This window comes from Stenella coeruleoalba (genome assembly GCF_951394435.1).
Source record: "Stenella coeruleoalba genome assembly, chromosome: 2".
NCBI lineage: Eukaryota > Metazoa > Chordata > Mammalia > Artiodactyla > Delphinidae > Stenella > Stenella coeruleoalba.
In genome coordinates this window covers 177,583,458-177,597,619 of record NC_137147.1, presented here as the reverse complement: position 1 = coordinate 177,597,619, position 14,162 = coordinate 177,583,458, and the positions used below count along the sequence as shown (strand labels likewise).

The 14,162-nt window shown below is 47.0% G+C and overlaps 1 protein-coding gene across 1 annotated transcript; it reads right to left on the bottom strand.

Moving 5' to 3' along the window:
- Positions 1–1,553: 1,553 nt before the first annotated feature.
- VIM (vimentin) lies at positions 1,554–9,217 on the bottom strand. The gene is made up of 9 exons (XM_079913332.1): positions 8,520–9,217; positions 7,822–7,882; positions 5,336–5,431; positions 5,086–5,247; positions 4,441–4,566; positions 3,854–4,074; positions 3,354–3,397; positions 2,733–2,818; positions 1,554–1,915 (listed from the first exon to the last, which is right to left on the bottom strand). The coding sequence occupies exons 1-9, from the start codon at positions 9,080–9,082 to the stop codon at positions 1,874–1,876; spliced, it is 1,401 nt and encodes a 466-aa protein (XP_079769458.1). The 5' UTR covers positions 9,083–9,217; the 3' UTR covers positions 1,554–1,873.
- Positions 9,218–14,162: the final 4,945 nt, after the last annotated feature.

The following is a 14,162-nucleotide window of genomic DNA, read 5'->3' as shown; positions in this document are numbered from 1 at the left end:
AAATGGGAAGGAAATCCAAAAAAGGGGATATATGTATACATAGAGCTGATTCACTTTGCTGTGCAGCAGAAACTAACACAACATTGTAAAGCAACTAGACTCCAATTAATTTAAAAAAAAAGATTATGCTAAGGGTAGGATGACCAGATAGAAGCTGTTGTTCAAATTCGTACACCTGTGAGTCTGAAAGGGGGCATTATTAATAAGTAAGCATAAACCAATACCATCCTACGCAAACTGGGATGTAAATCACCCTGACTAGGGGTCACTTCCCTGGGCCAATTCTTTCTTTACTCATGTGGTACCCACAGTATCAAAAACGATGCAAATCACAACTAGTATTACTTAGCACAGTGTCTGGCATTTAGTTAAACGAAGTGTAAACCATCTTACTTTCCCCTGAGCAACTCTACCGAGAGGTAGATGCAAACACTTACAAATTACAAGGAGGGACTTCCCTGGCGGTCCAGTGGTTAAGACTCTATGCTTCCACTGCAGGGGGCTCAGGTTCGATCCCTGGTCGGGGAACTAAGGTCCCGGCTGCTGCGTGGCTCCCCCCCGCAAAAAAACACAAAAAACAAGGAATGCCTGCCACATCATTCCTGGAGGAGAGGGAATCCTAGTAATACAGGAAATTGGGACTTAAGTCTAGGAACTTCTTACTCAAAGGAAATTTCCCTCCAGAACATGCATTGGGCCATTACAACTCTATTGCTTCCAGGCCATACCCTCCCTCTTTCATTTATTTGACTTTCTCTCTCTTCCTAAACTCTGCTCACATTGTGTGACCTATAGGAAGGTTTTCATGACCACAGCACTTCATTCTCATTGCTCCAGGTTTTGAAAGTTGATCAGAGACAAGCATCATTTTACCACGACTCACATGTGTTAATTTCACCTCCCAATGAACAGGTAAGGATTTTCCTTTATTTTGTGTCTAACATCACTCCCCCAAAGCACAATTCTTTAAAAATATCTGTAGGTGGATATATAGATTTAGATATCACATATAGGTATAGATACACACACAGAAAAGCAGGGTAGTTTCCCATGTTGGAACTAAATGAACTTGTCCCATTTCTCTGCATCTTGCTAATGGAAGATGCAGCCGTTATATCCTGGATGTTGCCCTTCACCTTAACCCCCGTAGTGGAGTTTGTGCCACGTATCTGCTGCACATACCAAAATGCAGTTTTCATTTTAGTCAGTTTTTTTAATTTTAGGAGGTCTGTTTGTTAGAACTGAAATCACACATGGACATGGACCCAGCTGGATTCATTTTATGAAAAGACCTATCATCATTTTGTCTACAAATTATATTATATAACATCTATTTATGAATTTTAAAAATAACTTAATTGAAAAGAAGCGAGGTCTATCTACAATGACCAAATTAAGAGCTACGCTTCAAGCATAAAGTTGAATTTCTCAAGTTAACCTAACCTTGATTTTGTGGGAATTTGACCAATAAGACCAAAAAATATTTAACCCAAACATATATTGTCATAAAATTTAGAGAATGGTTTAGATATCAAATAAGCAAGACACCAAAAGAGTTTTCCAAAGATTTATTGAAGCAGAAACAAGTTGGTCAGATACGTGATGGAAAAAAGCAGTTTTAATGGTATTCAAAAATACTTCTTAAAAAGTATTCTAGCACAAGGCGTCTTCGGTAAACTAGATTATGTTGTAAACTTTTTTCTAAATCTTTTACGAGTGTTGGTTCTCAAGAACTAGAGCTTATTCCTATTTCAAATCTATCTTGCACTCCTGAAAAAACTGCAGAAAGGCACTTGAAAGCTGTTTCTTTAAGATACGGATTTCTTTTTTATTCTCACTGGTAGTATTTTGCCGCATGGAGTACGTGCAGTTTTTATTCCAGGTCATCGTGATGCTGGGAAGTTTCGTTGATGACCTGTTGAGAAAAACAGAACTCAAATCAAATATAATACTACATACCAATGGTTAAATTACCCCATAAAGCATGTCAAAGAAAAATCCTAGCAAAGGCATATCACTTATTGTGAAAGTTGGAAGATCACGTTGGTTCTGCGTGACCAAGGGTCACAGCGAGCAGGGACAGATACATAGGTAAGACGTGCTTCACCTGTAGGCAAAATATGTATCTGATAGAATGTTATGACTTAAAAAAATAAACTTGAAAAATACTGTGTTTATGAAGAAGAATGCTGTAATAATCATAGGCCGCAAAGTTTAAAAGCAATTAACACATATTAAAATGTACAGCAAGTACATTTTACGTGCAAGGGAAGATTACGATACATTTTGACCGTTTCTTTCCTGGCACAGAGAGGTAATGAGAAACTACTCGATCGTATGGCATGTCCTTGTATTACATCATGACAGGGTCTAGGAGTGTCCAGGGAAGGCCATTATGTCCAGGATCAAAACATTCCTGCTACTGAGGCAGTCTAATGAAACTAGTTTAGGAAGTAACTTACGGAAGCGGTACTCCTGTTTCAAATCAAGCACCAAAGGAAATCACTAATTTTAGACAAAGGCAGACTACTATCCCACCTTTACATCTAGGAGCCAAATAATTAGATGGCTGTGTGTAGTGCTGGAAGAGGTCGACCTGTTCTCTTTTTAGGAGGCACGAGTGAAACTGAAACCTCGCAAATTAGCTAGCTGTATCTGAGATAGACTTAGTGATCTAAAAGTGTATCAATGCCTGTCTGAAATTACTCCCATTTTGATTTAAAGATACCAACCTGTCCATCTCTGGTTTCAACCGTCTTAATCAGAAGTGTCCTTTTTGAATGGGTGTCAACCAGAGGGAGTGAATCCAGATTGGTTTCTGAATAAAGAAAACAGGTCCAAAATGAGTAAAAATGAAACTTTTTAAAAGGCAAGAGATGATTTTGTCCAAAGAATTATGATTTTTTGTTCATGATTGTTTAAAGCACTATTCCCCAAATAATTCTAAAGACTATCACCTGTTTTAAAACCCAGAGGCTAACAACACTAGCATCAGGATGAGACGGACTACTTCAGTGTATACTCCCACAGGAGGGAAAAAAAATGGGATTTCACTTTAACTGGACGTAGAAAATGTAAGACAGTACTTGTTTGAAAATTTGCCTATCTTAGAGAATTTTCTCTTGTATGGCATTTTTCAAGTATCATTTTAAAAATGAGTGCTTTATAGACAGAATGGTTACAAGCTGCTAACATTTTTCATAGGGACTTCCCTGGCGGTCCAGTGGTTAGGACTCCGTACTTCCACTGCAGGGGGCCCGGGTCTGATCCCTGGTGGGGGAACTAAGATCCCACATGCTGCACAGTGCAGCCGAAAAAATAAAATATTTCATAAAGGAGAATCAAATGCTTACCCCTCAGGTTCAGGGAAGAAAAGTTTGGAAGAGGCAGAGCAATCCTAGAAAGAGTTTATGAAGAAAAACAGTAACCTTTTCGGAAAACAACAAGGAATACATTTATACACTTCGTATTTTCATCAAATAAGAAGATTCATAATCCACAGGTGAGGGATTTGCTTCAGAAGCATCTACCTATGATCGGTCTCATTAGTACATTTAAATATTTTACTCCAAGCATTTTCTCCAAGGGGCTGGAGGTGTGACAGAGTGACTCTCGGTTTTCACAGAATCAATCGTAGGTTGAAATCCCAGCTCAGATATTGATTAACTGACTAGGACAAAAGAACTCAGATCTCCAGATCTGAACGGAAGGTTCCTCATCTGTAAAAAGTGGTAAATAGCTACCTTGAAGCAAGTCTCTGAAGATGAAATGAGATGATGCATGGAAAGCAAGGGGCATAATACCTCACACAGGGCAGCTTGGCATTCACTCCCACGAGCCCCCCATTCCCCACCTGCTCTCCTCTCCTTCCAGCAGCTTCCTGTAGGTGGCAATCTCGATGTCGAGAGCCATCTTAACATTCAGCAGATCTTGGTATTCACGCAGGTGACGAGCCATCTCTTCCTTCATGTTCTGAATCTCGTCCTGCAGGCGGCCAATAGTGTCTTGGTAGTTAGCAGCTTCCACGGCAAAGTTCTCTTCCATTTCACGCATCTGGCGTTCCAGAGACTCGTTCTGCAGGAGAGATGAGAAAGGCTGTTTATTTCCCAGAAACAAACGAACAAACAGAACTATCCCCCCAACCATTTCCAGACCATTTGCAATCCCTTTCCCTAGCAGCAAATGGGGAACGCTCCCATTTTCAGTGGAAAATACAAGTACCGAGTCCCCTTCCTAGTGGAAGCAATAATATAGGTAAACTAAAACCTTGGGATCTCCAAGTTCTTTTTGAAAATGTCTTGACAACTCATTTTAGTCTTTGGACTAAAATGTAAATTTTTCTCCCTTTGAGCAAAGTTTTCTTCCGATAGCACCCTGAGCTTGGCCACCTGAAACGGGTCCAAGCTGGTGATCGGCCCTCTCTTGCGCTGTGATACTCACGGTGCCTTTGAGGGCATCCACCTCGCAGGTGAGGGACTGCACCTGCCGACGGTACTCGTTCGACTCCTGCTTGGCCTGGCGCAGGGCATCGTTGTTGCGGTTAGCAGCCTCGGAGAGGTCAGCGAACTGTCAGGGAGGAAGCAGAAACCTGGGTCACCCACGTGCCTCGTCCACAAGTCCTCTGAGGTTCTACCTGGCCCGGATAATGGAGACGGCTTAAAGATGGCAGACAGACAAATACGTAAACAAGGCATGATACCAACCAACTTTTACACTCAAAGCTCAAATTGCAACATGTTCAGGATACGCCTAATTTGTTTTGAAAACCAAAGGAAATGAGGTGGAAGGCCAATGTTGAGATTTCCAAGTAGAAATCCCCTGTTTCCCTCGTTTTCAAAGGGTGGAGGTCAAGGGCAAGAGGGTAACCTGGAAGTACGGTGACAGCGGGGCAGTGGCAAGGGCGTCTGCTATTCTAACGGAGGGGGTGTGAGTTGCGGGGAGGAGGCAGCAAGAGATAAAACTCGCGCAGGAGGAAAAGCCAGCTAAACGTGGCAGGGAAAAGGTACTCAGGAATCGCAGACAGGTACAGCGTTTTCAGAAAAGAATGCTTTTCTTCCGATCCGGCCACACTTGCTCGTTTCGCACCTTGGACTTGTACCATTCCTCAGCCTCCTGGAGGTTCTTGGCGGCCACGCTCTCGTACTGCTGGCGGACGTCACGCAGGGCAGCCGTGAGGTCGGGCTTGGAAACATCCATGTCGATCTGGACGTGCTGTTCTTGAATCTGGGCCTGCAGCTCCTGGATTTCCTGAGGAAAGAAAAGAGAGAAGGTCAGCCGTGCCAAGGACGGGGGGCAGCTTCACCCACAGTGGTTCACACACTGTGACTCCTCTTACCTCATCGTGTAGTTTCTTCAAAAAGGCAATCTCTTCTTGCAAGGATTCCACTTTACGCTCCAGGTCCAGACGTGCCAATGAAGCATTGTCAACATCCTGTTTCCAAAAGAGAAAAGGCAGGGCATGAAGGAGGATGCTAACGTCTGTGGCCTAGCCCATGTATTCATTTCAAATGAACTATATGAACTTAGGTCTCTTTATTATAAAGAAGGGCACTGACGAATTTTATACCCTTCGAAGAAGTTTGTAAATCACCCCCATGCTACAGCATACTGTTTTTTTTTCTTCAGTAACAAATTTGAATTGCGGTCTGCTGAGTTGTACTCAGGGTGACCAGTAGACAATTTTAAAATAAATAAGTGTATGCCAACATGGCAGGCTGCGGTCAATCAATTATTATTGAATCCACATTATATCAGTGAAGTTTCTATTACTTTTTTAAATCTAGGAAATCAATGCCACAGCATTTTGGGGGGTTCACATCATGGAACAGTAGGATGATGGGAGTCCGTCAGGTTTCACAACTTCGTGTGTACGTGAGAACGTGCAGAACAGAAATTAGTGCTCCAGAAGTGTCAGCAGATAGTACGTAAGCTCTTTTATCCCCCCCTCTACTCAAACCTTTTGAAATTTATCCTTGGGGTCCCAAGCAAGTCATCTGGCACTCAAGCTACAAGGCTAGATTTATACTCCAATTCAGGATGCGCCCCGGCACAAGCGTAGCTCAGGCAAATAAGGAACAAGAAGTGTAACCCTGAACTGTATTTGCTTTGCTTCCTCTGGTAGATTTTTCTCCTGGAACTCCCCTATCTCATCCCACAAGGGTGTGGCCACATCTTTTTCACTTAGCTCTGTGTCAGTTTGGTTCCTCAGCTTGTTTCAGAATGACTGATCAAAATGCATACGGTGTTAACTGTATGTAAAATTTGTGCTGCTCTGGTCTCCTTCTCTGTTTCCACAATCTGTAAACTGCTACAACCCAAAGATTTAATTTCCCCTGAAGGGAATGTCGTGAGGATTTTTATACCTCTTATCTTGTAAGCAGTTATATTTGGAGTACAGTTTATAGCTTTACAGTCTTAAAATATTGACATGCTTCTATCACCTTCATGGAAAAATGAGTGAGGAGTGAGTGATAAAAAAAGATCAGCCTTGGAGAAAAAATTTCATTTTTGCTTGCTGTTAAACCCTACAAAAGATATACAAGATGATTTACTCTACAGAAAAGTTCAGTGTGTCACATTCTGCTTCTTCGAAGAGAATGTGAGGGGTTTTACCCCATCCCTAAATAGGGACGATTTATACTAATATTGTTTTACATGAGGTTGCTACTGGGGGTAGAAAACACTACAGACATGATGATCAGAAATGCCCCACGACTAAAATAAACTACTCATTGCTGTGTTTAATTTGGTAAATGTATTTCTGCCTCAAAATGTTATTCTAGACTGTTCGTCTGAAGGAGCTTTTATAGTCGTCCCAGTAAGTGTTCAGGAGAATGCAACTATGCTGGCGACTCTTCCTGCTTTGGGATTCCAATTTTAAGTTAAAAATCATTTAAGGCCATCTATCTTTGGAGCAAGAAAACCTTTTACTTAAAACCCCATTCTTCATTTTCAGGTTTATGCTTTATGGAGAGGACATGCTAAGGAATACAAAGGTTCAAAGAAGAAAGGCCTTTCCACATGTGAGGTATGACTGTAGCTTTAAGAAGTCTTCACATCACATACTTGGAGTCTGGGCCAGATATTAGATAACGGATGTTAGCAAATACTTGTGTCCAATTAGAACGGTGCTTGCATCATTACATAGTCAGTAAGAATGCAGCCTGTTGCAAAGCGTCTCTGGGAACACAAAGACTCCTATTCTTTCCAGCCAGAACGGCCCCACTTGCCAGGATGTCTGTATCTACATTCCACAGTGAAGCCTGTAGAAACCATTAATACCTTTCAGCCAATAGTTGTGCATAGGGATACTGCTATCTAAGCTTAGGGCCACAGTAGAACTTGCAGCGAAGCGAAGAAAAGAAACTTGCTGGCTTAAGTCCAGTTAAACTAAGTTTCTTATCCTCCAATACATTTTACATTTGAAACTACAGGGCAGAACTGCGCTTTTGGGGGCCTTGTAAAAGGCAGCCAACTTGACTTTGGCAAACCGCCATCTAAATCAAACTGTAACTGTTCGAGATCAGAATATCAACGTGTTGCAAAAATGAAACGGAAAAAATGATTTGTTTGGAAAAAAAATCTTGAAACACAGTAAAAAGTTAAAGACTTCCCTTTATGTCCTAGAGAACGCTTTGATCATTCAAGGGTTTCTGTCCGGAGCAGCTCCGAACTGCGGTCTTTCTGCCACTCGGGGGCTTGGAGCGCAGACGTGAAGTTTGGCACGATTTATACTTGGGTTAAAGCAACTTTTAGAACTGCTCGTGGGGCGCGTGGGTGGGTGGCGTCCGGTGGCTGCGAGTGGGAACAGAATCTACAAACCTGTCTGAAAGACTGCAGGGTGCTCTCGGCTTCCTCCCTCTGAAGCATCTCCTCCTGCAACCTGAAACAGGCGCGCGTTAACCACAGGGGCACGGGGAAACCGCCAGGGGCGGGGCGACCACACCCAAACACCCGGCCGTGGCCGCCAGACCAGCGCTGCTGCGCCACCTCCGCGGGCAGCCAGCGACCGCGGCTTTTGGGGCTGCTGCCCTCGGCTAGTTTGAGCGGGGCCTTGGCCACCGCGTGGAAAGGCAATCACGGTTGCCACCACGACCTGCGAGACGACCGCCACCACCCCACCCCGGAGGAGACTCTGCAGTCTCTTTGTCTCGCTCCCTGCACGGCCCCGTGGCTGGCAGCCCGCCGTGGGAGGTGTGGGAAGGGGGGGGCAGGAAACTTTCTCAAAGTTTGGGGAAGTCGCACGCATCGTTTGCAAGGGGCTTCGAGGACAGACAGAGCGGTAGTTTTAAGAAATCTGAAACTTTCTGAGACAGGCGTTCTTGGGCAAATGAGTGGGGCTAGAGAGGAAACGCTAACTTGCAAGATCTGGGTTCAGGGCGGGGCCGCGCCGCAGCAGTCACAGCCCTGCTCCCCCGCTGTCCCCCGGGCAGCCGCCGCCCGGGCCACATCCCCAAGGGCGTGGCGGCTCCGCTTCCCCTCTCCTTCCCTCCCGCGGCCCCGCGTGGGCGCCTCCTTACTTCTCCCGGAGACGCATGATGTCCTCGGACAGGTTGTCGCGCTCCACCTCGACGCGGGCTTTGTCGTTGGTGAGTTGGTCCACCTGCCGGCGCAGCTCTCGCATCTCCTCCTCGTAGAGGTCCCCCAGGCGCGACTTGCCCTGGCCCTTGAGCTGCTCGAGCTCGGCCAGCAGGATCTTGTTCTGCTGCTCCAGGAAGCGCACCTTGTCGATGTAGTTGGCGAAGCGGTCGTTCAGCTCCTGCAGCTCCACCTTCTCGTTGGTGCGGGTGTTCTTGAACTCGGTGTTGATGGCGTCGGCCAGCGAGAAGTCCACCGAGTCCTGCAGCAGGCGCACGCCGGGCACGCTGCTCCGCAGGCGCATGGCCGCGGAGCGCGTGGCGTACACGCCGCCCGGGGACGAGGCGTAGAGGCTGCGGCTGGTGCTGGGGCGCAGCGCGCTGCCCAGGCTGTAGGTGCGGGTGGCCGTGGTCACGTAGCTCCGGCTGGAGCTCGGCCGGCTCGCGGTGCCAGGGCCGCCGAACATCCTGCGGTAGGAGGACGAGGACACGGACCTGCTGGACATGACTGCAGAGGGCGGCGGTGGGCTGGGCGGCTGCGGTGGCGCGGGCTAGCTCCGGGAGGAGAGGCGCGCGAGGGCGCGGTGGGTGTGGGCAAAGGGAGCGCTGCTGAGTCTCTGGAGCGGAGAGCCCGGAGCGAGAGTGGCAGAGGACGGGACCCCGCCGAGGGCGCAGATTTTATAAGCCGGTTAGGAAGCAGGGTCCCCTCCCACTGCCATCCCGGAGGCAGAGTGCGCCAACCAATGGGGAAGGCTGGGCGGGGGGTTAGGGCGGGGGCGCCCTGGAGCCTTGCTCCTCCCCCGTCCTCCGCCCTGGGGACTGGGTACAGTCTCGGTTACTTCATGGCTGGGCTGGGGATTTCGGGGGCTTTCCTGATGGTGGCCCGGGCTCTGCTCACCTCTGGGTGCTGAAAAAGGCGGGGTCGCTCAGTGGTGGGGGGACCCGCCGGGGACTGGACCGGAGGGGTCCCGGGCACCGAGCCAGAGCGGCGCGGGAGGGGCGCGCAGCAACGGGGCTGCGGTCCGCAGGGAGCGGGTGGGTGGGGAGACCCGCGGGAAGAGGGGGAGTGCGGGTTCCAGCAGATCGGAAGGCGTGGACAAAGAAACAAAGAGGGTCTGGGATTGGAGCGCGAGGTGGGAGCGCGCACAGCCCGGGACGCAGGGCTCGAGCCCCCCGCGCAGCCTTGCGCACGGCTTGCTGCGGAAGGGGCGTCGGTCGGGCCCCATCTCTCTTCGCCCTCTAGTCTTGGAGAGCCCTCTCCGGGGACCTGACGGGCTGGGTCCGGCTTTGGGCGGCGGGAACTGCGAGGAAAGCCCGGGGGAGATGGGTGGGGTCGCTGAGTCACTGGCGGCGAGTCATTGCGCCGGGCCGTCCCGCCGAGGTCGAGGGCTGCTAGCGGTTCAGGGAAACCGTTAGACGAGATTGACCCAAGTCTCCCCGGGCGCGCGCGCGCGCGCGCATTTGTTGGAAGTTTTACGCAACTTCGAGCTGGGCCTGCGCTTTCTTGTGTGCAGTTCGCCTGCGTGGAGACTAGGACGCCCGTAAATTCTTAAGAACGCGCCAAAGTCTGTTGATTTTGCTCCAATGTGCAGACTTCTCTTTAGTAAGAAACTTCGGCCTGGCCTCTATAACCGCCAAACGCGGGTCTGCGGCGTCACAAACGCACTCCGGGAAGGTTCTTCTTGCAAAGTTCCCTCCCACCCTTCCCTCCGGTCTCCTCTCGGCCTACCCCTGCCCCCATAAAACCACACCCGGCTTTTAACGTGATGTGGAAGTTTGGGGTGAAAGAGGAAACTCAGCGTCTGCAGTGGCAAAATCAAATTGTTCAATGGTTTTTCTGCTGTAGCGGAAGTCATTAAAGGTATAATCTGCATCAGTTATAGAATTAATTAGGTATTACTTTAAATGCTGAATTCGATGAATGAAAGGCAATTTTATACCTCAAATGATAATGTTTGAGGGAAGTAGATTTATGTGTTCGTTTTGTCTCAGCGATGGTGCTCACTGCAGGATTCTGGTGACTTGTCTGGGAAATGTCACTGGTCCCTTGGCCTGTTTTCCAGAAGAATTCTTGCAATTGGTCTCGGAGTGAGGGAGATAAAACTTGTCTACAGAGCAAAAAACTTTTGGTCTCGGGCACCAAAAGAGTGTTCAGATTCTCACACCAAAACCTGCCAGGTAAATCACTCAACAGGGTTTTTGTTGCGATATTAGTAACATGCAGAGCAGTGTGGTTACCCCCAAAGGGAGACGAAGAGAGCCAATCCAAGCCAGTCTTTTAGTGATATCTGTAGCAATGTAAAAATCAGAGGTTTGTGTTTTCTTTTGTATTTACAAGACCGAAGGAGTATTGAGAGGATTAGCCCCAAAACCACTGTAAAAATAAAAGCATCTTGATTCTATAGTGAATGGGGGTGGGAGGGTAAGGGGGAAGTAAAAATTCTTCCGCTTTTGTTTTGTGTTTTGGAAGGGGGGTGCTGGAAGTTACCTGGCATTTAAGAAAAGTAGTTTAGAACCAAATGAAGGGTTTATTCCAGCTTCTTTGTACAAGCCTCTTTTAGGCAATATTTTGTTTACTGCATTTCTGTTAGTTCTGGCAAATGGGGCTGCCAAGGTCGAAAACTGCAGGACCCCTTGCGGTACAGCTCCCCTGCTGTGGACTTCCTTAATTCTCTCCTTCCCTGGGAGGCTGCGGGTCCCTCCCGAGCATTCCTGGGGCGTGGTGCCCTGGCAGACCAGCTTATGCTCCATGTTACCGTCTTGCTCTCAGAGCGCCCTTTATTCAAGCCACTGCTCAACAAATGTCACCATTGTGAGTTTGCCTGGAACCCTTAGGAGGAGAAAAAGCCATCTCCCTCTGGGGGGAAGGGAGGGTGGACCTTACGCCCACCTAAAATGCTGATCCCAGGGCAACAAGCTGGTGCTGTCAGAGGACTCTTGCTGACTGACTCACTACGGAAAATGAGGGCAAGGCTCTGGTGCGGTGTGGCAGGGTGCCCTGTTGGTGACCACAGCAAATTCCTCAGGCCTGTGGCGACTTCCTCTGGGATGGATGCTGGCCCTCATCATCATCTGGGGGTATCCCTCCTCCTTTCTAACCTGTCCCTGATCTGTATTCTCAGGACTGTGATATGTTCACTTGCTGTCCTTCCTAGTCAGCCTAGGCTGCTATAACAAAATACCATAGACTGGAGGGCTTAAGCAACAAATGTTTATTTCTCCCAGCTCTTGAGGCAGGAAGTCCAAGATCAAGGTGCCAGCTGATTTGGTGTCTGATGAGGGTCTGCTTGCTGGTTTGCAGATGGCCACCTTCTTGCTGTGTCCGCACGTGGCAGAAGGAGTGCATGTTCTGGTCTCTTCCTTTTCTTATGAGGACACTAATCCCATCTTAGGGGCCCCACCCTCATGACCTCATCTAAATCTAATTACCTTCCTAAGACCCCACCTCTGAACAGCCGCAGATTAGGGCTACAACATATAAATTTTAGGGGTCACAAACATTCAATCTGTAATACTTGCTATACACCACGTGCACACACACACACACACACGCACACACACAAGCACACACAGACACAGTATCCGATGTGTCCTTCCTATTAGAAATTGCCATAGCTTGGGGTGGACTGTAGAGTGTAGAAAAGCGAAGGTTACAAAAACACTATTACTCATTCATATAGAATGCATGAGATTTTGGAAAGAATTCATTTGATTCTGAGGTAAAGTATACACCAACCAGGACAGTGCCTCAACCAAGGAGGGCTAGTCATCGATGAAGGAAATCAATATGTCTGAACTAACATCCTTGAGCATGACAACTAATCCTTCTCTATCTGTGCCCCCATGTTCTTAGCTGCCTTTTGGAAGTAAACAGTACGTAGACATAGATTTCTCGGTTTTCATATTTATTTTTTGATTGATGTGAAAACCTATTTCCAGAGTGTTTTCGAACGCTGGACCCTGAAGCATCTTCAAACACTGCCTACTGCAAGTTGTATATAAATAAGGACACAGTGGTACAGTGTGTAGGCCAGGCGTAAACATTACCAAATCTGAAGTACTAACAGTGATTTTGGAATTTGCAAGCTGTGGTGATGTCAGTTGAATCAGGCGATTTGAACTGACGGACCAGCCAGCCATGCGGAGAGGAGCTTAGTGGCCTGTGGAGGCTTTAGGAGAGCTGGTTGGCAGGAGGTCATGCCAAGAGGACAGCTTCTAGCTGGATCGCCTGGACGGAATGTCAGCAATGAGAAGGTGGATAAAGTGAGAGGGTGAAAATCATGGCAAAATCTAAAGGGCATAGTATTAAAGATAATAATAATAATCAATAATAGAAGTGCTTTAACTTCTGTGTCTGCTGGAGGACAGGAAACTTGTATGTGTTTAGTTTAACCTAATGCTCTGCTAGCATCCTGCGGGATAGATGAGATCATCCATTTTAAACACTAGGCAACTAAGAAGCAGGCCAAAAACCTGCCCATGGTCATATAAGTAGCAGTGGAGGCAGGAAGGGTGGAAGCATTTGAATGGAGCCCTTTCTGATTCCAAATGCACGTTTCTTTTCTCTTTGTCTTGATAAAATTTTGCTTGCTATTAAGCAGTTTAATTCACAAATATCATTTAGGGGCATACTGTGTTTCAGGAGCTGCAGAGGGAGGATAACTGCCCGATGGTGTTGTGAAGGAGCAGATTCCTAAAGGAATTTGGGGATAGAATATCATGTTTTATGTTATTCAAACAGTGTGATTCATAATAGATAAGAAGGGAGTTTGGTTTTTACCTGACTCTAAATCCTTACTTCGAGAGTGAAATATTTTCACCTGGACTCCTTTCAGTCTCTTGAAAGGCGTTATATCCAAGGTTGGACTTAGCTCATCTCACACCCTAAACCCCACCACCCACAGGAGCTTCCCCTTCAGAACTCCCCTGTCTATTTAAGGCAACATAGCAAACTAACAAGATTGGAAACTTTCATCATCCTTGCCACCTCCTTACCCTTCGATGGCTCAGATCCCGTGTGTGTCCTGTCCGTTGCTTTCTGCACACACTCCTGTTATGTTGCTGTGACTCACATCCAAGCCATTTTTTTACCTCATCCCAGCAGTACTGCAATTGGCTTCCCTTCTTCCAGGCTCTGCTTACCCCCACCAGTGTGTCTGACTTTGAACCAAAACCTCTTTTTCTTAACAACTGCATGCTTGAGACTCCCTAAAGATCCAAAGTGAATCACTCATTCCCTTGTGAGAAGGTTAAGTTCCAGGAGGGTAGAGACTTTTCTCTCTTTTGTTCACTGGCCTATCTCCAGTGCCTGCAGAGAAGCCTGGTGCATTTGTTGAATGTATGAATTAGTGCGTTTGCAGTTCATAAAGGGAGGGAGGGAAGAAAGAGGAGACTAATATTTACTAGTGTCTATTATGTTCAAGCAGTGTGCTAGTCATTTTAAACATGACGTCCTCTAATCTTTAAAGGGTATTATGATCCACAGCTTTTAGTAACTGACTCAAAACACATGTATTGAATATTTACCATGTTCCAGGCATCCTGCTAGACAGCAGGGAACGTGAACAAGGCAGGTATAATCCATGT